The sequence below is a fragment of the Betta splendens genome, chromosome 10 (genome assembly GCF_900634795.4).
Source record: "Betta splendens chromosome 10, fBetSpl5.4, whole genome shotgun sequence".
NCBI classification, from domain to species: Eukaryota; Metazoa; Chordata; class Actinopteri; order Anabantiformes; family Osphronemidae; genus Betta; species Betta splendens.
The window spans coordinates 12,561,582-12,584,857 of NC_040890.2; the positions used below are offsets into that span (position 1 = coordinate 12,561,582).

Here is a 23,276-nt window from a genome sequence, read left to right on the forward strand (position 1 = left end):
TTTTCCCTCATTAGGTATATACATACAAAAATAGTTCAGTGAAACAGCAATAGTCAAAGCCAACTTTATTGTCAACCAATGCACCAGCACTATAATGCTGGTGTTACCTTCACAGTTCAATTTGCAGACCACAAAATGAAGGGGTAGGATTCAGAGTTATGTTGAAAGCATAGTATTTGGAGTGGAACAGGTACAGTCATGGTCAGTTGGCTGGGGAGATGTGAGGAGCTTTTTTGTCTTCAACACGTTTTGGAAGACATCGGAAGCAGTGCAGCTGCTGTACAGATGGAGGACAGGGATGTTTACAAGGTCCTCCATAGAACAACCTGAGTCCAGCAGGACTTTATTGAAGAAGGGCTCCATCACATTTTCCACATAATCTGCACCATAACGCGAGAATTACAAATTACCCGTCAACAGACTAAAATGTCAAAATAAGTTGACCAACTGCATACAGAGTAAACATAAATACAATAATACAGATATGGTAATATAAGTACTGCACTACAAACAGTATAGTGTGTAACTTTCTTTTTTATTGTTTTAAGTCTGTATTGTGAAGAGAAAATAATTGCATTAAATCTAATCCTGAATATTTGGTTATATACATTTTGTATTTACATTTGAGTGTTCAAAACTAGATATTACAAGGTGTAAGAACAGAGACGGCAATAACTTTGATAAAACAAACTCCAGACATGGGAAATGGTTTAATGAGAACAAATAACTATTTCAGTATCCATCCATTTTCAACCGCTTTTTCTGGGGGCGGGTCGCGGGGGCAACAGTCTAAGCAAACTCCAAACTTGCCTCTCTCCGGACACTTCCTCCAGTTCAGCCCAGCCCAGGACCTGTTTGCCTTGGGAGACCCTACCAGGGGCATTTAGTCCCCGACAACATAGCTCCCGGGGTTATTCAGGCACACAAACTCCTCCACCACGTTAATGTATGTTTCACACATAAATATTCAGTTTTTGACTGTTCCATGACTTTATATTAAACATTAAACATTTAGTTTCAATATTAAAAGTCACACTTTGGAGTCCTAACAGATGGTACTAAAAGGATTTAATGTGTGTGTGCTTAGCCTCACTCACAGTTTTTTATATGAAAAGTCACATAATCTGGGCCTGGCATTATGCACTAAAGTCAAGTTATTCATCATCATAGTTGAATATAAGGCCCATGGAGTATTACAGTATGACCTGGAAGTTTTGAATACTAATAAATCCTAAACTATACAGTAAAAGTGCACAAATCTTGTGGGGTGATAGTACATCACTAGTAGAACAAGGGGAAAGTGGTCTGAGCCTGGAACTATGCACCAAAGTCTAGTTATTAATCATCAAAGTTGACTGTATCACAGTATGACATAGCACTTTCAAGTACTGCTAAATCCTAAACTATACAGTAAAAATACATGAATATTTGTGGGGTGATAGTACATCACTAGTAGAACAAGGGGGAAATTGGTCTGGGCCTGGAACTATGCACCAAAGTCAAGTTATTAATCATCAAAGTCGACTATAGGGCCGATAGAGTTACAGTATGACATGGTAGTTTTGAATACTAATAAATCCTAAACTATACAGTAAAAATACACAGATCTTTGTGTGTTGATAGTACACATCTAGCAGAAATAGGAGAAAGTGGTCTGGGCCTGGAACTATGCACCAAAGAACGAACGACGGCTCACTTGACCGCAGTGTTTGAGAAGCAACTGCCTCGCGTTTCGGTAGCTGGGATGCGTCAGCCTGTATTAAAAAAACACGTCACGTTTACAGCTAGCTGACTAGATAAGGAACACATATCAGAAGACAGCAACAACATACATGTTAGACTTAGATAGAACTTGCCATAACCCAAATTCACAGGTCTACTTGGGCTACGACGTACACACGACAGGCTCGGTAGTAATTAGAAACACAGCTGACTCCCACAACTTAGTATCTAAGCCAAACCAACTTCATGTGGCGGCTAGCGCTGTAGGCTAGCGCTAGCCGCTAACGCTGCGCTAGAGTATAAACAAAGAAACTTCTGGAGTACATACATCCAATAAGTCTTAAGCATGTACTTACGTTTGGGGAAGCAGCAAGTGGGCGCTTCTTCAACCTGAGTGACTCCTTCTTCTTTTGTCTTTTAAATGGCAGGTGGCAACCAACTGAAAGGTGCATTAGCGCCACCTACTATGCTAGCGCAAATAGAGAGTGAATGAAATGAAATGTTTCAGGTACATTTAGGGGTCCGGGTTTGCCTGGGCGGGCCAAAGCTGGTTCTGTGATTGGTCAAGCGAATGCAGACGTATCCAGTCCGCTAAATTTGAAACGATGGTTCTTGAACCAGATTGGATGAATTCTCAAAAATGTGAAATAAGTAGGGGCGTACTTCTAACACACCAGGAGTGTCTTAACGTGACTCAGGGAGTCAAATAAACGTACCAGATTGTCCAAAACGAGCGGCAGAAGCCTTCAATCCAACCGTCGTCAACACGTCTTCGCGCATGCGCGCTGCCACTTCTCACAACTGCAATAGGCAAACATGGTGGCGGCCGTCGACAGTTTTGTGACAGTGTAAGTTTACCTATATTATTTCAAAAGACACTAGCAGTCAAACGGAAGTGACTGTGTGGACATCTACTCGCCGCGTTACCGCAGGGTGAAAGAATCTGTGGGCGTCGCATCCTCTAGCTGGACTGCAAGAATTGTCCCAAGAGGTTAACGTTATTCATTGAGCTATTGCTAGCTTGCTAGCTGTAAGCAAATATGAATGAGGCAAACCCACCGTGGAGCTGGTGTTTCAGCGCCTTTCATCACTAACTTACATACTTGTTGGAGTGTTGAATGTATTACGCGTCGTAATGCCTGACTGTTGCTAGACAGCCGCGTGCAGCAGGAAGATAGACTTAATTTTTTAGTAAGCTGTCATCTTAGCGGGGGCTTTGTTGTGACGAGAGGCTCGCTAACAATCAACCTTTTGTTCTGACACCGTGCGTGTCATTATTCATCATCAATGACTCCGTGGGTGCTGGTAGTGTGATATAATTAAACCAGGGCTGCTGCCGGGAGTCCTGCTAGTTTATGAACGTTACAATCTCAACAGTATCATACAGCAACGCAACAATTTGTGTGGTTTGAATTACATATTCTTGGGAAAGGTCATTCACTCGTGTTATCGATTAATCGTTTTTGTACTACTGCAGCTCGTAGCAACTGGGCTAGCAACACAACAGCAGAAAGTCTTACAGTGTTTCAGCTGATCATAACATGTTGACACACAATTAGTATGGAATTTGGTAAGAAGCTTGTTCTCCTCAAAAATTAAGTCGAGTAAGATTTTACTGTGTTCTTGTTTTTGACGAGGCAAGTTTCATCTCCCCAAAATTACAGGACATACATTTATTATCAGGATTTGCCATATTACACATGTCCTGACGTGCATTATTTAATGTGCCTGTGTCCATCTTACACATTTCAAGCTTGGAGAGCAGTACTACAGAGATGCCATGGAACAGTTTAAAAAAATGTCTTCCCTTTATATAGTTTGTCTTTCTAAGTTTTGCTGGTTTGTGATCAACATTAATTCTGTCTCATTCTGAGCTGGTGGTTTTTCCTGCTCGTCTTGTTCGGTGGTGTCACAGCTTGTCGGTGGGAACTGCTCTAATGGTTCGGGGGAGTTCACGTTGAGCACATGCCACTTCTCTGGGATCAGTCCTTTTTCCAAGAGGATCGAAGCCAGGTAGGAAAATAATAAAGTCGCACAGAAGGTGGCCAACGTGCAGATAGTCACGACAGGCGCCCGCTGGACGTACACGCCGTCCTCCAGAGTGCAGCCTGGCATGCAGAGAAGAACCGGCAGACCCAAACCCGGCTCACCGCTCAGCACTCTCAACAGCACCCCGACGAGCAGGCCCATGATGGAACCGTAGCCGTTGGAGATCTTAAAGAACAGGACGCAGACCAGTTGAGGGAACATGATGGTGTAGGTGATGCCTGAGCCCAGGATCCAAAAAAACATGATGCTGCTGTGCAGAAAGGTGAGCGACGTGCCGACTACGCCCACTAACACCACGGTCACGTAGATCACCCACTGCAGCTCCCGTTCACTCGCCTGTAGGAGAAAACGACATTCCAAATAAACACAAGGCAAGAGAGAGACGCAGAACGTGCCTAGATCTTGTCTTCACCTTAGTCCTCAGGATATTCTTATAGATGTTGGACGTGAAGATGGAGGCGGCTGACAGCAAAGAAGAGTCTATCGATGACATCACGGCGGCAGCTATTGCCCCGATGCCAATAATGGAGATGTAGCTGGGGGTGAGGTGCTGTAGAGCGATGGGCAGCACCTGACCGGTTTCACCTCGCTCATATGGTGAAGGGGAGCCGTATGTCGTCATGTTCCAGTCTGACGCGAAAAATAAACCCATCAACCACACATTTTTACCAATGACATCGTTCCAAAGCTTCCTGTCTAACTGCACCTGTTGATGCTGCGACTGCTCCAATTAGAATAGATGGGATTCCAAGTATGAAGATGAGGGGAGCTGCGATGAAGCAGGTGATCCTGGCTGTGTGCGATGAAGCAGCTGACAGCGTCCTCTGGTGGAAGTCTTGATATCCCAGGTCCCCTAAAGTCTTTACATTGAAACAGAAGCACTTTCTTTGGTTAGGAGTGAACTATGTGTAATTACAATAACCTGGTCTTGCTTTTAGTTTTACAATTAAAGCGCAAGAGTATGTTTACAAAAGAACGGTGCATATTTGACAGCAACGGTGGAGGAATGGTGGATAAAATAAGTTCAACTAGCTGGTCTGGTCTTAAAATATAGAGGTTACGTGTTCCAGATGCTTGTCTAGTTTTTGAGAAAGTTTAATTACACAGCTTCTGACAGCCTGTTCTTACAGTCGACCTTCTGACAACATGGGCAGACATTCTAAGTGTGAACTAACAGTCCTCACCAATAACAGAAAATTATCAATCCAATTCCATGCAGTTTCTCTCTCTATGGTCCCGATCCAGGGGGCCTGGTAGGTGAAGTTGAAGGCGGTCGTGGTGATGTCTGCTGAGTGAGGACACATCAGGGCAAAGGGAACACAGAGCCACTGCACAACAGACAAAGAAACACCGCTTGTCACACATGCATTTTTACTTGAGGACTTAATGTGGCAATTGTTGTGGTTGCAGGATGTCCCCACTGGAATGATTGTGTGGGAGGCGTGGAGACTTCTCACTAAACACAAAGTCGCCACTTAAAGGACGGTCGAATAGAAAAGAGGCTTTGCGTCAGGCGGCAACTTTTGCTCAACCCAATAAATAACTGGCTCTGAAAAGCCTCAGGGCGATTCCACCGATTCTCACGTTTGGGCCAGAGTGGAGCTCACCAGGCTGAAAAATATGAGGGTTAGCTGGATGATGTCTGTGTAGGCCACAGAGTAGAGGCCTCCCAGCAGCGTGTAGATAATGGCCACCGCCGCCGAGAGCCAAATGCAAAGAGCGTAGGACAAATCCAGGATCACGCTCATTGTTGCACCTGTAAAAGAACACGAGCACGAGAAACGCATTGGTCAACATTAAAACTGTTTCAGTTCATGTTTAACTTGATGCCTAGGTCTCCGTCATGTTCACCTCAATGCGTAAGTTTTTAGCTGTGAAACCCATGTTTAAGCCCACACGCTGTTTGGTATGTGTTTCAAGCAGGTGTTACTGATTTGGGGGGATGTGTCCTGGTTGTTCAAGTCTGAGTGAAATACTACCACCTCTGCTGCCTGAGGCTGACATGCGTCACTCCCCCTCCATATGTGAGGCACCTCCAGCAGGTATGACAGAGAGAAGGTCAGGAGGAGCGAGCATCTCTGTTAACACGTCGCTGTGTCATAACAGCCAGGCGACAGTAATCAGATTACTAGTGTTGCGTTGTCAGTCATATTTTCTACTGTGATGATCCCTTGTCATTTTACTAAAGGATATTTATTTTTCCCTTGTGACATGTTTTTGTATTTTCTCTAGTTGTTTCTCTTAAAATCTGGGAGAAACTGGAACAAAAAACATTAGAATGAACTGATTAGATGTTTTAAATTGTCTAAATGATTAACATGCTCTATTAATTATTAGACATCATATTCAATATATATATATATATATATATATATATATATATATATATATATATTATCTTGCAACCGCTGAGTAAACGTTTTTACACAATCACTAAAACGCAGTAAAACCTGGGATCCACTTCACTTTTAACATATATATTAAATATATATTTATGATTGATGTGAATTTTAATTTCACTTGTCGGTTTTGATCTTAAATAAGGTCAGATCCATGAACCCTTTTACAAAACCTGATAATGCAGTTGCAAAATAACGTGTTGTTTTCCATTGTTATGATCATTGAAACATGAATGTAAGGAACGCTTCTGTCAAAATGGAATAAACGACAAATGACATGTTTTTTCCATTTTTATAATATCTTTAACACCAAGAGCCAAATTCCAGCTGTGAACTTGCAAGACTTGATTTACATTATCAACACTGTGAGGTCACGTACCTAAACCAATAAGAGTTCCTGTCACCCAGAGGATGTCAGACACCAGCAGCGCCACGGACAGAACGCCACTCACTACGTTTCCATACTTGCGCTGAAACGGATCCATCATTGTGACGTATTTTTGGTCCCGCATTGGCTTGGCAAAGAAAAGTCCACCTAAAAAGTTGTGTAACAGAAAAGATGACACGTTTATGATGCTGCAATACTGCTCCTCTGGTTGCTTTGGCACTGTCTTTGGAACTTCTGTCTGTTTTTGCAAAGCTTAAAATGCACTAGTTACAAAGACTTACACCAAAACAAACACATCGATCATAACAAAGAACCACTCTAATTCTATTCCTCTTTTACTCCAATACTGGGCTCCACTGATGTCCACTTTAAATATTTATCGCAATGGTTGAGTGTCACAGTAATGTAAGTATATAGAAAAGCATGCGTTATAGAATAGTACACACATACTGTATGTGTGTACATGCATGTTACAGCACTTTTAAGAGCACGATACAAAGTTCTTTTTGTATTTGTAATTTGTAGAATAAAACAAATTAACAAAATAAAAGATAAAATGTAGTGTATAAAGAGTCTGCAATGTTTTGTTAATTATTAGTGAGAAGACAAATTGGCTCAGACTCCAGGGGTTTAATATAAAACCTGGTCCCTGGTTCTTCCAGGACACGTTGCAAAAAATGTGGTAAATATTCATAATGTTATAATATTATTATATTTATAATGACCACACATATACACAATACACACAGACAGCTACACTGTCGCCAGTTTATTTTGTAAAAGATTATTTTTATATAAATGTTTTTTTTATTTATTTTCTTTTCGGGCCTAATATTAACTGCACTGGACTCTCCGTGCTGGACGTACGATCCCACATGCAGCAGCACAAAGTCATTTCAAGTGACGCTTTCTACTGGGTTCCAGTAAGGTTTCAGCTTTCCTTCACCACTTCCAATAATGAAGTTGTATGTCTCACCCATGATGAAGGCCATAGCTGCTGCCGCTGGCATGACAGCCCAGGTCAGGCCCAGATCTGGACTGTACACGGCCTCGGTCAGGCCAACGATGTAGCCGCCGCCAACGAACGTAGCTGCAGGAGGCAGAGCCAGATGAGACACACAGCACTTAGGTGAAGCCTGAACATTTTGGAACTACATGAAAAATGCAACCCATTCGCATTCATCCCTCAAAGCGTCAGGGCGCTGGTTTGTTTTACACCGGCATCTCTGTATGCGTTTGCTCCTTTACTGGTTGGCGGTTGATTAAAGCAGGGGAGGTCAAGCCTGAGCTTCAAGAGCCACGGCCCAGTTAATTTTACAGTGATTCCTGCACTTACAGCCTCTAACCAGCAGAACACAGCAGACAGTTAACTAAAAAAAACAAAGTTAAAATGGATACTCCTGTGCATTTAAAGAAAGCAAATGTAAAAGTATTTACCAGCTGAGGTAAATAAACTCAAAACTGATTTTTACTCATTTTATGCAACGTGCGCGTCCATGGACTGGATGCAGAAGTTATAGATAAAGGATAAATACTACAACATTATTGTAAAATCTTAGTCAAGAGCCTGGAAGCCCTTGTGTCGCCGTTGCCTGCCTTCTGGACGGAACACCCACCTGTCATGGTGAATATTCCCACCGCCAGGTTGATGTCCCTGTTCCCCAGCAGCGTCACCTCGGTCCGGTCCGCTTTGCTTTGCCTCTGCAGCCGCTTGGACTTCACGGAGGCCCAGATGCCGGTGCCCAGCACCATCAGGTAGAAGAGCACCATCACCACCAGTCCTGGGACGTTCAGGCTCATCGTGGCACTGGCTGACGGACCGTGTCTCCCACCGCCTCTCTGCGCTGCGTCTGCACGTCAAAACAAGCAGAACCGGATTCAAACCTACTTAATTACAGTTATACAGCTGCTCTCCAATAAACGATGGGGCGGGCAAATGTGCGGTTTTAATGTTTTTGGAACTACAATAACTACAAGAACTGCTACATTACCACACTTTCCTATTTTTAATGCATTTAAACTGGGGGTTTTCAGAGCCGGTGCGCCAGATGCGACTCTGCGCGCAACACAGCGATAACCCGCTGATTTACTGCGCCATAAAAAGTGATCCACTGTACAAACACTGAGGGAATAAACCATCACAACACCACGGTTTCTAATTATCAGAACTAACACCAGTATATTATTAACAAACTAAGTCAAAGCGTAGACCTCTGGGGGATCAGCTGTCCATGGCGGTGACCGCTGGGGCACACGGAAACCGCAGACGTTCAGGAAACAGACTTTAGGGCTGCAATTTACACCGAAAGAAAACGGGGTTCTGTTCTCTGAAAAATGACTTCTTCGATTGGTCCACAGCAGGTCCACCTATTAATTAACCCATGGAGTTCAATGGTCTTTGTCCTTACCCTCTGCAGAGCCCCAGCAGACTGGGTATTTGGATGTGTTTCATCAACGGCTTGGTCATTTGGCCGTGGGGTGAAGGGTGAACCAGTTTCTCCTGTTGTTTACCAGGTTTTATGCAGTCAGTGCTTTTTGTCACACGGTTACTGCAGTATTACTTACATCCTGAATTTCAACCTCACCAGGTAGCTACAAAGACTTTTACTCTCCTATTAAGGATTCATTTGTTTCCAGTGACAGACTGTCAGTGTCCAGTTTTAAGTTAGGTGAGATACAGTATGTTGAATTAGAAGATGCTGTGTTGTTCACATGGCATAATTACAGGAGTCTAGTTCAAAGAGCTTTACAAGGACCGCTGGTGAAAAGAGAAGCTGTTTCTTTCACGTTTTTGCTTCAGCCAGACTTCAGAATGTTTAATGGAATACGGTACATAAAATGAAGAGTTCCAACATCATTATTAGAGACAGGAACATTTTATGTAATGATTCTAGTTATTTTATAATGATATAATGATAGTAAAAACACTTTATTACAGGCAACTGTTGCGTATTGGTTTCTCAACCAGTCGGCAGCATTTCCTCTATGTGGTGCCGAATGTAAAAGGAGCACCTATAACTAGTTTTCTCACATTTAACTAAATGGCACAACATGTTTTCTCACATTTAGTTAAATGTGTAAATGTCTAAATGTAAATGTTAAATGTAAATGTTAAATGTTAAATGTTAAATGTTAAATGTAAATGTTAAATGTAAATGTTAAATATTAAATACAAATGAAAATGTCAAATATAAATGTTTTATTTATATAGTGCCAAATCACAACAAAGTCATCTCAAGGCACTTTACAAAGTAAGGTTTAAAACCTTACACAACTAAACCCAACAAATCCCACATACAGCAAGCATTTAATTTGACAGCAACAGTGGAGAGGAAAAACTCCCTCTCTAACAAGGAAGAAACCTCCAGCAGAACCAGGCTGGATGTGGGCGGCCATCTGCCTCGACGACAACAACAACAACAACAACAACAACAACAACAACAACAACAACAACAACAACAACAACAACAACAGAGCACAGGCAGGATGGTTGGACCAGGGACTGGATACAGGAAACCAGAAACCTCCAGCAGAACCAGGCTGGATGTGGGCGGCCATCAGCCTCGACATCATCATCAACAACAACAACAACAACAACAACAACAACAACAACAACAACAACAACAACAACAACAACAACAACAACAACAACAACAACAACAACAACAACAACAACAACAACAACAGAGCACAGGCAGGATGGTTGGACCAGGGACTGGATACAGGCAGGATGGTTGGATCCACAGCTGCCCATCACAGACACCAAACTTTGAGTCCAATGATACCTGTAGGTGAGGAGAGAGTGGGGGAGAGAGAGAGAGAGCAGGGGAGAAGCACAACTACTGGAGAGAAAGAGACAAGGTTAGTTGAACATAGAACAATGATGGGAGGTTATTGGACAGAAGAGGTAGAAGGAAAGAGACAAGCTCAGTGTATAAATTAAGTCCCCCAGCAGTCTGTCTATTGCAGCTTAAGAGATGGTTCCTGTCACTAACGATCATTGCCAATGACCCGAACCATCTCTAACTATAAACTTTATCAAAAAGGAAGGTTTTAAGTCTAATCTTAAAAGTGGAGAGTGTGTCAGCTTCTCGAACCCGAAGAGGGAGCTGGTTCCAGAGGAGAAGAGCTTGGTAACTAAAAGCTCTGCCTCCCATTCTACATTTAAAGACTCTAGGAGCCACCAGTAGCCCAGCGCACTGAGAATGATGCGTTCTGCTGGGAGCATAGGGAACTATGAGGTCTTTAAGATAAGAATAAGATAAGAAGGAGCTTTATCATTGAGTACTTTGTAGGTGAGTAGGAGAATTTTAAATTGTATCCTACATTTTACAAGCAGCCAGTGCAGAGAAGCTAATGTAGGAGAAATGTGATCTCTCTTTCTAAGTCCTGTCACAATTCTGGCTGCAGCATTTTGAATAAGCTGTAGGCTTTTTAAAGAGCTGTTAGGACATCCTATGAGTAAGTTACAGTAGTCCAGTCTAGAGGTAACAAATGCATGAATCAGTTTCTCTGCATCGCTCTGAGAGAGGATGCTTCTGATTTTAGCTATATTTCTAAGATGAAAGTAGGCGGTTATGGAGATTTGTTTAATGTATGATGTAAAAGAGAGATTCTGATCAAAGATGACACCAAGGTTCCTCACGGTAGAATCTGAAGCTAATGTTATGCCATCCAGGGTGGCTATCTGACTCAATAGTGTCTCTCTCAGATTTTTAGGCAATAAGAAGTGTTTTAACAAAAAGAATTTCAGTTTTATCTGAATTTAGTTGAGGGACATTTTGGGACATCCAGGATTTGATGTCTTTTAAACAACCCTGAATTTTGACTAGTTGATCTGTATCATTTGGTTCATAGCTGAGTATCATCTGCATAACAATGAAAATTAATAGAATGCTTTCAAATAATCTCACCTACAGGAGACATGTATAGGCTGAACAGAATTGGACCAGGCATAGCTAATCCTTGTGCATGTGGAGAATTTCTCATTAACATGAACAAACTGGAATCTGTTCAACAAATAGGATTTAAACCATCCCAATGCTGTTTCTTTAATCACGATTCTATGTTCTAATGTCTGTAATAGAATGTTATGATCAATTGTATCAAATGCAGCACTAAGGTCTAACAGGACAAGGACAGAAACTAGACCATTGTCCGAAGCTAATAGAAGATCATTAGTGACTCTAACCAGAGCTGTTTCTGTGCTATGATGTTTTCTAAATCCTGACAATCAAAAATCGTCATACAGGTTATTCCCACTCAGGTGGTCATATAATTGTTTTGAAATGGGCCTATAGTTGGCTTGTTCTCCAGGGTCCAGGGTAGTTTTTTTCAGTAGAGTTTTGAACACTGCCACCCTCAAAGCCTGTGGTACATAGCCTAAATGTAAAGATTGGTTTATTTGATTTAATATGGACTAGCTGATTCAAGGTAGAACTTCTTTTTTAGTAATCTGGTTGGGATTGGATCTAAGAGACAAGTGGACGACTTGGAAGAGTTGATTATTGAGGTTAACGCCATATGAGTTATGGGGAAGAAGCTGTCTAGGTAAGACAGAGGATTTGGTAAATTGAATGTTTATGGATCTAGACAGTGCTTTCTGTCGTTTGGAAGAAGTCGCTGCTGAATGTTTTTTTCTAATGGTGATAATTTTATTAGTAAAGTAGTTCATAAAGTCATTGCTGCTGAGATTTAAGGGGATAGTAGACTCAACACAGCTATGACTCTTAGTCAACCTGGCTAAAGTGCTGAAGTGGGGTTGTTTTTATATTTCTCAATTAAGGAGGAATGATATGTTTTTCTAGCAGCACACAGTGCTTTGTTATATATTATTAGACTGTCTTTCCATGCAATGTATTTTACATTTATTATGTTGGAACGCCACTGCCTTTCTAGTTGTCTCATCCTGTGCTTTAGGCTGCGGATCTCTGAGTTACACCATCGAGCTAATCTCCTCTGATTCACTGCCTTTTTCTTCAGAGGAGCTGTGTCTGTGACTGTGTCTAACAATGTACGTAGAGAAGCTGCAGCATCATTTACAAGACAGTCAACCTGTTCATAAGATTTAAGGTGACTATTCTCCTCTGTGTATCTACAAGACATTGAGGCAAAAAATGATGGAATCATCTGCTTGAATCTGGCAACAGTGTTGTCAGATAAACATCTGCTATAGTAACATTTCTTTCCAGCTATCGTAAGGTCAATTATGCTAAATTCAAAAGTTAATAAGAAATGGTCAGATAACAGAGGGTTTTGGGGAAGAACTATTAAATTTTCAATTTCAACCCCATATGTCATGACAAGATCGAGGGTATGATTAAAACGATGAGTGGGCTCATTTACCTGTTGTGTAAAACCAATAGTGTCTATTAAGGAGTTCGAAGCAGTGCGGAGACAGTTGCTGTCAACATCTACATGAATGTTAAACTCTCCCACTACAATGACTTTATCTGTGCTAAGAACTAAATCAGATAAGAATTCAGAGAATTCAGTTAAGAACTCTATATACTATAATATATTATATACTATAAGAATATGGAGCAGGAGGACGGTAAACAATACAAAACACAACTGGCTTCTGGGTTTTAGAGTCTGGGTGAGAAAGGCTCAGAGTGAGGCTCTCAAATGAGTTATAACTATGTTTAGGTTTAGGAGTAATTAATAAATCTGAGTTATAAATTGCTGCTACTCCTCCTCCTCTACCTGTACTTCTAGGAACATGATAGTTCATGTGACTCATTGGAGTCGACTCATTTAAAGTAACATATTCATCCTGCTGCAGCCAGGTTTCAGTGAGACAGAACAGATCTATGTGATGGTCACTTATCAAGTCATTTAATAACAAGGATTTAGATGAGAGATATCTGATATTTAATAAACCACACTTTATTAACTTACTGTTACTTTGTTTTGTAAGAGAAACTGTTTTGATGTTTATCAAATTCTGCTAAGTCACTCCTCTTTTATTTGTTTGTGACTTATATAGTTTAGGTGGTCGGGGAGCAGACACAGTCTCTATGTGATAAATTATATAACTAATACTAAGAGTGGGTGGCGGCTGTAGAGAACATGCAGAGAGGCGTGTAAGACTGTGACTCTGCGTCCTGGGCTCCACTAAGACTAAGCAACATGGCCATGTTACTAGAGAGCAGAGAGGCTCCGTCCAACGTGGGATGGACGCCGTCTCTTCTAATCAGCCCAGGTTTTTCCCAAAAAGTGCTCCAATTAGCCACAAAGCCCACGCCGTTTGCAGGACACCCCCTAAACAACCAGCGGTGGAGCGATGACAGCCGGCTATACATGTCATCGCTGGTCACATTGGGGAGGGGTCCAGAGAAAACTACGGAGTCGAACGAACACACCGACTCAATGTTAGTTTTAGTGACTTCCGATTGGCGTAACCTGGCGTCATTCGCTCCTGCGTGTATTACGATCTTAGCGTACTTACGCCTATCCTTAGACAGGAGCTTAAGATAAGACTCAATGTCGCTGTCCCGCTCTGGCCCCAGGCAAACACTTAACTATGACCGCTGGATTGGTTAACTACCGCGGTGAAGTTAGTTTGACGTTGGACATTCAACAGACATTCGACCGAAAGTACCTCCAGACAAGCGGTCCGTGTTTGAACAAGCGATCCGCGTTTCGTGTTCGCTAAGCTGACACCGAACGAGACCGCTCGGCACCTGTTGACCTTTATTTAGGGACCGTCGAAAAATTATTTGGATTTTCAAGAAATTAATAATTCAATAGCGTCCAAACCATATGACCTACTGGTTCAAAACCTTCTCTAAAATGTTCGTCTACATGTCCTTCACAGGGCACAACCATTTATATGAGGAAATAGTCATGGTGCATATTTTTCTATAATATTTTAGTATGAATATTACTGTAATTTTTAATACCATCCACACCATATGACCTACTGATTCAAAACCTTCTCTAGAATGTGTGTCTATGTGTCCTTCACAGGGCACAACCATTTATATGAGGAAATAGTCATGTTGCATATTTTTCTATTATATTTTAGTATAAATATTAGTGTAATATTTCAATACCGCCCACACCATATGACGTACTGGTTCAAAACCCTTTTTTAGAATGTGAGTCTACATATCATTTACAGGGCACAACCATTTATATGAGGAAATAGTCATGTTGCATATATAAATATTACTTTAATATTTCAATACCATCCACACCATATGACCTACTGGTTCAAAACCTGTCCTTCACAGGGCACAATCATTTATATGAGGAAATAGTCATGTTGCATATTTTTCCATAAACGTATATTATTTATAAATAAATGTATAAATAATACTGTATTCTTTCAATACCGCCCAAACCATGTGGGTCTTGGACCAGTAGGTCACATGGTTTGGGTGGTATTAAAAGATTACAGTAATATTTATACAAATATATTATCGAAAAATATACAACATGACTATTTCCTCATAGCAGGTTTTGAACCAGCAGGTCATATGGTTTGCACGCTATTGAATTATTAATTTCTTGAAAATTCAAATAATTTATCGACGGTCCTAGCAGTCGCTACCAGATATAAAACAATATATTTAGAAAAGAGCGGAGAGTAACGCCGTACACACACAGCGGCAGCAAACCTCAGTAACTGGAAGTGACGCCATACGCTTACTGTCAGTCAGCCAATGGATGTGGGTGAAGAAAGTCAGGAAGGAGGTCACATCAGGTCAGGAGTTGAATTCTGTCTATAGAATCTTCAGTTCAAAATAGAAAACTTGGTAGTTTGAGTGATAAAAGAAAAGCACTTTAGCTTTTGACGCGGGGGATTCCTGGTGTCCCGTGTGTCTGGAGCCTCTGTCCATCGAGGATGCAGAGGATCTATTCATATTTTGGACTTTGATAATAGGGCTACTTATGATTGGCCTTGGTGGTGCCCTGCTTTATCGGAAGATTGGAAAGTCTGGGGCCGGCTTATTGGCGTGTCCACCGGCCGTGGAGCTACAAACGCCGGTGGGGGCCATGGTTACCTGGCTGACGGAATTACACCAGAGGATGGCCCGGATTGTTGGACTGACAAGTAACATCTCAGCTTGTTCGGATGGTCGTTCGGATGGTATGCATCAGAGGATGACCCGGATTGCAGGACTGACTATTAAGATCTCAGCCCATTCGGAGGAAGACAAGAGACTGAGGGATAACATCTGCAGACAGACTGAACACTTGGTTACTATGGTGACAGCCTTGACAGGCTTGAGGAGATGTCATGGGTGACCCATGGATCCACAAGAGGCGATGAAGCCCTGAGTTCTGACCAATTGGATTATTGATCTAGACAAATTAGTCGTGGATTGTCAAAATGTATTAGAATTGGCTGTGTATTATTCTGTACCTTCTTCCTGACCCCACCCTTCCGTCCAATCTAGCTCACCAGCTGTGCCTCTATCTATCCTCTTTATTGTGTCTCCCTTCAAGGACAACTGTTGGACTAGCTTGTAAACATCTTGGTCAGCCTCGGTCATACTTCTATAAACAACACTTCACTATACTGATGCAGATTTCCCCACTGTGGGACGAATAATGTTGGTCGGTCGGTCAGTCGGTCGGTCCGTCGGTCGGTCCTTCGGTCTGAATAGTACCTGGAAAATATGGCCACTATAATAAAACTGTGACTTAATGTATAGTATGACAAAAATAAATACTGGAGTCAAATAAAAGTATATTTTCCTCTGATATGTTTAAAATCAAATCTTTAGCTTAGGCTAAAACCTGTGAAAGAAGGTAGAGTCGACCAGGAATTATCTCCACATTGTCTGGTTGTTGCCTTTTCAGGCATTGCATTAACAGGGTTGAGCTTATCACTGATTGGGTACAGTTTGTCTCACTCTGTCAGTAAAGAATAATAAAGCAAAGAGAGATATAAAGGAAAGCGAGTATTTGCAGTTTGGCTGTTATGTTTCTCAAGGATTCCTAGAATGATCTGTGCCTGCATGTTAGAGCTTCAGCAGTTTGTTCTGCTCTGTCTGCACCAGAAAATAAACAGGAGAGAAAAGAGAGTCTTGGTATTGGCCGACAAAAGGGCGTTTAAATGCGCTATATAAGTTCGGACCAATATAAGAAATAAGTACGCTAAAAATTTGCTTCAGCTAATAACCTCAACAGTCAACAGTGAGGTATACTAAACTATAAAGGTACATTTGAATATATTGAAATAAACATTTTTTACATTGGGACCTACTTAATTCTGAAGCTAGTACACCCAACTCTAGATAGGAAATAATAGATAGAAGTATGATTTATTTTACTTCGATAAATTACTAAATCAAATTTGGCAAATTATTAAAGCTTTGGAATTAACCAGTTTAGTGTGACCTTGGGGGTCATTGGTTTATTTATAACGTTTGTACTATTTGCCAAAATCTAATACACGGTAATAAATTCATTGTGTATCAATTCACAAGATATCGGTAATAATAATACTAACATATTAGGACTCCCTCCCTCCAGGTATACGTTATTCAATATATCAAAGAAAAACGCTGAATGTTATAAATATTTAACCTAATGATCTTGCGTCTGTCGCATATCGTTTAATCCCAAACTGAGCACGAGCGGCGGAAGCCTTCCACCCAACGGTCGCTCACGTTTTCGCGCATGCGCACTGCCACTTCTCACAACTGCAATAGGCAAACATGGCGGCGGCCGTCGACAGTGTTGTGAAAGTGTAAGTTTACCTTTATTATTTTAAGAGAAAACACTAGCAGTCTAACGGAAGTGACTGTGTGGACATCTACTCGCCGCGTTACCGCAGGGTGAAAGAAACTGTGGGCGTCGCGTCCTCTAGCTGGACTACAAGAATTGTCCCAAGAGGTTAACGTTATCCATTGAGCTAATGCTAGCTTGCTAGCTGTAAGCAAATATGAATGAGGCGAACCCACCGTGGAGCTGGTGTTTCAGCGCCTTTCATCACTAACTTACATACTCGTTGGAGTGCTTAATGTATGATTACGCGTCGTAATGCCTGACTGTTGCTAGACAGCCGCGTGCAGCAGGAAGATAGACTTAATTTTTCAGTAAGCTGTCAGCTTAGCGGGGGCTTTGTTGTGACGAGAGGCTCGCTAACAATCAACCTTTTGTTCTGACACCGCTCCGTGGGTGCTGGTAGTGTGATATAATTAAACCAGGGCTGCTGCCGGGAGTCCTGCTAGTTTATGAACGTTACAATCTCAACAGTATCATACAGCAACGCGACAGTTTGTGTGGTTTGAATTACATATTCTTGGGAAAGGTCATTCACTCGTGTTATCGATTATTCGTTTTTGTACTACTGCAGCTCGTAGCAACTGGGCTAGCAACACAACAACACAAAGTCTTACGGTATTTGAGCTGATCATAACATGTTGACACACACAATTGGTATGGAATTTGGTGAGAAGCTCGCTCTCCTCACAAATTAAGTCTAGTGAGATTTTACTGTGTTCTTGTTTTTGACGAGTCAAGTTTGACCTCCCCAAAAATTACAGGACATACATTTATTATCAGGATTTGCGATATTACACATGTCCTGATGTGCATTATTTAATGTGCCTGTGTCCATCTTACACATTTCAGGCTTGGAGAGCAGTACTACAGAGATGCCATGGAGCAGTGTCATAGTTACAACGCTCGCCTCTGTGCCGAGCGCAGTATTCTCATGCCCTTCCTGGACTCTCAGACTGGTGTCGCTCAGTCCAACTGTTACATCTGGATGGAAAAGAGACATCGGAGCGCAGGTAGATGATGTCATACAATATTAGCTCATTTTGGTAGTCCTTATGACTGAAAATATGTTTAATCCTTAAACCTACTTTACTCTTTGGTTGTACTTTTTGAACTGTATCACATCAGGTGTAGCTCCAGGGCAGCTGTACTCTTACCCAGCCCGGCGTTGGAGAAAGAAACGGCGTTCTCATCCACCTGAGGACCCCCGCTTGGCTTTTCCTCCCCTAAAAGCAGGTATCACAGCTGGTAAAACAACTCTGCTTATTACAGAACAGTGCAAATTAATTGCCCGTATACGCTATTTACAATTGCACATAGGAGCCTCTGGTCAGGTTATTAATTAAGTGTCTTTATTTGTCTGTCTGTTTCTGTGTTCATTTTATGCCATTGCATACAATACTGTTGTCTTTGGTCTGTGCAGCAGATTTGGAGCTGGGTTTGAAGCGGGATGCATTTGGTGCAGTGGATGGAAGTAGTCTGGAAGCCCTGCTGAAGGGGGAACCCCTGGACAGGAGGAGTGGCATATCTGACATGCGTGGTCCTGAGGATGATCAGGCCACCGTGGAGTCTCCTGCTACATCTACAGCTACTCACACATCTTCTGGGCGCATCCGCAAGGTCAGGTTAAAAGACTCAAGGTACTGCACTTGACCATGTTTTTGCCTTCCAAGACTTATTCCAGAAATTAAATTTACAGAGAGTCTTGGACCATGATGATTATCTGGATGATCTGGATGATGAAGACTTTGAAGATGAGACCCCCAAAAGACGAGGCAAGAGCAAGTCCAAGGTGAGGTTTGGGGTTGTGGCAAATAAGTAGCACTTATATTATTATTATTGTCACATTCAGCAATAGAGCGAGGGTTTGTGTCCCAAATAATTCTGTCTATTTTAATGGCTTTTATAGGGTCGCAGTGACAAGAATGGCAAGAAGAAAACGGAGGCTGCTGCTGCGGCACTGGAGGAGAGGGACAAGCCTTACGCCTGTGACAGTGAGTAAAGGCTTCCTTTGTAACCACTGTTTATGTGTGTTTGTGTGTGTGTGTGATGCATGTCATGCAGTTTTTTCTATTTTACCCACTAAAAGATATGGAAATAAAGTTTGTCAAATTAAGTGCTTTTTAAGCTTTCTGTTATTGATGCAACAGTCTTTGTTCTCTGTAACTTCCTGCTGGCTGTAGCTCACTGCAATTACTCACCTCACTCTGAGTTATCTAATATCCCATAAACCAAAAATTAACCACCTTAGAATAAATGGTAAAAATGGAATGTAAACTCATGGATGGGAGAGGAAGAGCTATTTGGGCCTTTTTGGACAGTAGTTAGGATTAGCCACCATCACGATAACACTTTTGTATAACCGTGTGTGTGTGTGTCAGTCTGTGGGAAGCGCTACAAGAACCGTCCTGGCCTGAGCTACCACTATACGCACTCTCACCTGGCCGAGGAGGAGGGCGAGGACCGCGAAGAGATCGAGGCACCACCCACTCCTCGCCAGCCTGAGGAGCAGAAGAGTGAGTCACTCTCTAGTGCTGAGAGAGAGACTGAAAGAGGAGGGAGGGAGGTTTGGTTGCATGCCGTGTAGCATGTGTGTGTTTGTTTGGGGGGAGTCTCTCTCTCTCTTTTTTTTTACTCCCCACTCTTTCCATTTTTTGATTTTCATAATGATGTTTAGTCCCATGTTTGTGATTAGATTCAGCGCCAACTGAATGTTTGCAAAGTTGGGTCCTGGCATTTTTTTTCAGCATATCATCCATTTTTTTGTGTTGTACATATTCCTCCCATTGCTGTTTCCTCATGCACACATGACTTTGTGTTTGAAGATACATCCAACAAGTGCATTTTATTTAGTCAGTTGTCATCTCCTCATTAGTCTGTGGCATGGTTCAGGGTGTAGTCAACACAATCATATTCAGGTTTGTACTTAAAGAGGAAGTTTAAGAAGTTGTACTTGTATATTAATAATACTTGTACTATAGGACAGGTTATACCAGAAGAGAGAGGGGATTATTTATTGTCGTAATAGCTTCAGATTGCACTGAAACATGTCTTCCCTTTTTCGGTTGTTCAGCTAATAAGAAGGGTCCCAACGGGCTGGCACTGCCCAATGATTACTGCGACTTCTGTCTGGGAGACTCCACCTTGAATCAGAAGACTGGCCAATCAGAAGAGCTGGTGTCCTGCTCAGACTGTGGACGCTCAGGTATGAACTCCCAATTAAACCCCAACCTGATGTTTATACCAAGAGTATAAACCTAGTCTACTCAAAAAATGTCTGACACAACTGTGAACATTACTCTACCGCTGGTGTCTGGGCCACGCTTTGTGATGTACAAAGTTCTTAACTATTACTCTTACCATAACCCCATGCACACTGCTCCTGTAGGCCACCCAACATGCCTGCAGTTCACACCAGTGATGATGGCTGCAGTGAAGACCTACCGCTGGCAGTGCATTGAGTGCAAATGCTGCAATGTTTGCGGCACATCAGAGAATGATGTAAGAGCTTTACATTTTTCCCAGCACATTTTTCCTCTGTCTCTAAAAGTCATGTATATAATAACAATAATATTAATAATTAATGTATAATCATGTAATTTTGGGAGGAAACTGTCTCTGTTTTCTGTCTACACCTTTTACTCTTTCTGTCTCATCTTTAAGCTAAACTTGTGGGGTTTTTTTTAGGACCAGCTGCTGTTCTGTGATGACTGTGACAGAGGTTATCACATGTATTGTCTATCCCCACCCATGAATGAACCTCCAGAGGGTAAGCGAGAATGAAAAATCTTAAACAAGAACTAACCTAAAGGTTTTGTGAATGTTTTTAACTGCAAATTGTCACAAAGCACTGGGTTAAAGGCTGCCAACAGGAAATTACCTTCTGTCACTCAAGGTCCCCCTTACTGCTTCCACTGCCTTTTTCAAAAATAATTCTAGACACTTTCATAAATTTGTGAAATTTTCAGGCTTTGTGACCTTTATCACATTAAGGCAACCTTTAGAAGCCTGCACTTTAGTACAACTGGGAAAATACTTGTTACAAAGATACAAAGTCCAGGGTGATGTCTCCATTGACCTATTTCTGTCCGACCAACGATCAGCAAATACAGCAAATAATTACATTTGAGCAGTAGGAGAGTTCAATTTTGTTTTGTTGTACCTTGGCATTTACAGACAACAGAATAATACAAATTAGAATTGTGTAATTCGTATTAAAATGTTTAAGAATAGAAAATTAAAAATGTGAACCCATCTTCTCACTGTGCTTGTACGTTTTTTCCAGGGAGCTGGAGCTGCCACCTGTGCCTGGCTCTGCTGAAGGACAAAGCCTCCATATACCAGCAGAACCAGAACGCCGGCCCTGAGTGACGTAACCATATCAAGTCTCGCCCCCTCTGTGTCGGGACCACACCCTCGAACCAACATTGTCAAACCTCCTTTCAGCCCAGAGCTCCGGGCTCAGGATGTAGCAGAGCCAGATTGCAGATCAGCTTTAGAAGTCTTAGTATCTACAGCGACAACAGGGGGACTCCAAACCAAAACAGACCTCAGATCAGTCAACAATGGGATCAAACCATCACTACCAATCTGCCTACAAAGTGCCAGAGGCCTGCCGGTCAGCACGTACATATTGTTGCTTAAATTCAGTACAAACACACAATGTCCCGGACTGTTGCACACACAGAGATCATGCAGTAACCATAGTAACTGCTGTTACCATAGGAGCTCCCAGGTGCAAATGGATTAGCATCACAGCTGATTATCTACTCCCTTTCACACTCAGAGACACGGTGTGGACGATCAAGACAGATTTTTTTGCCAAATCATCTATTTTTACTTCTCAAATGTGGGGAAAAAACATGAATAGGGTCAATGAATATTATTATCATTATTATTATTGTTCTTATTGGTAGTGTTCAAGTGGACTTTTGTAGTGGCATTTGTCTGTGTACTTTTGTCTGATTCATTGGAGCTATTTATCTTTCAAAGAGCTTTCCCGCAGAGGAGCTATTCAGTGCCAACATCCGTCATCACATGAAATACACGAGGCAATGAACCACAGAGCTTGTAATAGTCACTGAAACTGTCTTTGTTTCATTTAATACCAGTGAGACAAAAGTGGTCAAAAGAACAAACACCACTACCACCAAACACGGCTTTGGCCTGTTGAGCTGTTAGCACAAAATATTTGGCCTTGCTATTGTAAACCAGTTGCACCAAAACCAGTTTTTAAGGCTAATTCTGTTACTAGACACAGGTTACCTTGAAATAATAGAAAAATGATCTTATTACGTGGGTTTGACAAACAAAACAAACCTGCAGTGTATTTTTTTTTAAATTCATTAGAAAATATTTGAATATTTTGAGAAAAAAATACATTTGAGTCAGATACTGCTGTTAGTCTAATATGTAAACAAGAAACCATCCTTCTCAAACATGTTTGGTGCAACGTTTTTAGAAACTGTTGGCAGCGACATGCCATTTTTCATCTTCTTGCTGCCAAGTGGAAAACAGAATCATTTACAACCTGTAGCTGCTCTCATTATTTGTCACACTGAAGCAGATTTGCATGCAGATTGCACCTGTATGAATGCGCACACACTCACATCATGTTTTGTTTTATTATCATTTTTACATTTTATATTACATAATAATCCATTGGTATTGGGAGTTTTTTCTAGTAGAATTTTGTAAAGTATCGTATAGCAAACACTTCAAGTATCCAGCTCCTAATGCATTCAATGTACTGTATTGACCTTTTCTATTTTTGTTATAACTGTGACATGTTTGAATTTATTTGATTATTCTGATATGTCAGACCTCCATTATGAGTATTTGTAAAATGATGTACTTTGTTGTACTATTTTTATTTTTACATTTCCTTGGTATTGAAGCTGATTTAGCCTGACTGAAATAAAAATCAATTTGAATTGGGTGTTCATTGTTATTGCTTTCAATAATTCCTCGTCAAAGTA

General features: G+C 41.5%; 2 protein-coding genes and 2 long non-coding RNA genes across 10 annotated transcripts; 2 read left to right on the forward strand and 2 right to left on the reverse strand.

Annotated features, from left to right (window-relative positions):
• Positions 1–48: 48 nt before the first annotated feature.
• LOC129604745 (uncharacterized) lies at positions 49–2,794 on the reverse strand. Its single transcript, XR_008695926.1, has 2 exons — positions 2,079–2,794; positions 49–1,754 (listed from the first exon to the last, which is right to left on the reverse strand). It is a non-coding gene; the product is annotated as an uncharacterized LOC129604745 (long non-coding RNA).
• Positions 2,429–4,632, forward strand: LOC129604746 (uncharacterized). The gene is made up of 2 exons (XR_008695927.1): positions 2,429–2,570; positions 3,638–4,632. It is a non-coding gene; the product is annotated as an uncharacterized LOC129604746 (long non-coding RNA).
• Positions 3,061–14,260, reverse strand: LOC114864142 (high-affinity choline transporter 1-like). 3 transcript variants are annotated; one of them, XM_055512503.1, is made up of 9 exons: positions 14,162–14,260; positions 8,175–8,408; positions 7,535–7,648; positions 6,550–6,705; positions 5,379–5,527; positions 4,956–5,099; positions 4,478–4,631; positions 4,184–4,401; positions 3,061–4,107 (listed from the first exon to the last, which is right to left on the reverse strand). In XM_055512503.1, exons 2-9 carry the CDS (start codon positions 8,356–8,358, stop codon positions 3,532–3,534), a joined length of 1,695 nt encoding a protein of 564 aa, XP_055368478.1. In that variant the 5' UTR covers positions 8,359–8,408; positions 14,162–14,260; the 3' UTR covers positions 3,061–3,531. The 3 variants fall into 3 exon arrangements, with proteins under 3 accessions (XP_055368478.1, XP_040928633.1, XP_029020640.1); XM_041072699.2 differs by lacking the exon at positions 14,162–14,260 and adding an exon at positions 8,967–8,986; XM_029164807.3 differs by lacking the exon at positions 14,162–14,260 and adding an exon at positions 8,770–8,929.
• A 2,876-nt stretch (positions 14,261–17,136) lies between these two features.
• On the forward strand, positions 17,137–23,231 carry dpf2l (D4, zinc and double PHD fingers family 2, like). Of its 5 annotated transcripts, none has more exons than XM_029165011.2 (11): positions 17,137–17,263; positions 18,151–18,311; positions 18,427–18,546; positions 18,722–18,918; positions 18,998–19,090; positions 19,208–19,292; positions 19,680–19,814; positions 20,372–20,503; positions 20,687–20,799; positions 20,986–21,067; positions 21,584–23,231. In XM_029165011.2, exons 1-11 carry the CDS (start codon positions 17,232–17,234, stop codon positions 21,667–21,669), a joined length of 1,236 nt encoding a protein of 411 aa, XP_029020844.1. In that variant the 5' UTR covers positions 17,137–17,231; the 3' UTR covers positions 21,670–23,231. The 5 variants fall into 5 exon arrangements, with proteins under 5 accessions (XP_029020844.1, XP_029020845.1, XP_029020846.1 ...); XM_029165012.2 differs by having other exon boundaries at positions 18,725–18,918; XM_029165013.3 differs by having other exon boundaries at positions 18,427–18,534.
• Positions 23,232–23,276: the final 45 nt, after the last annotated feature.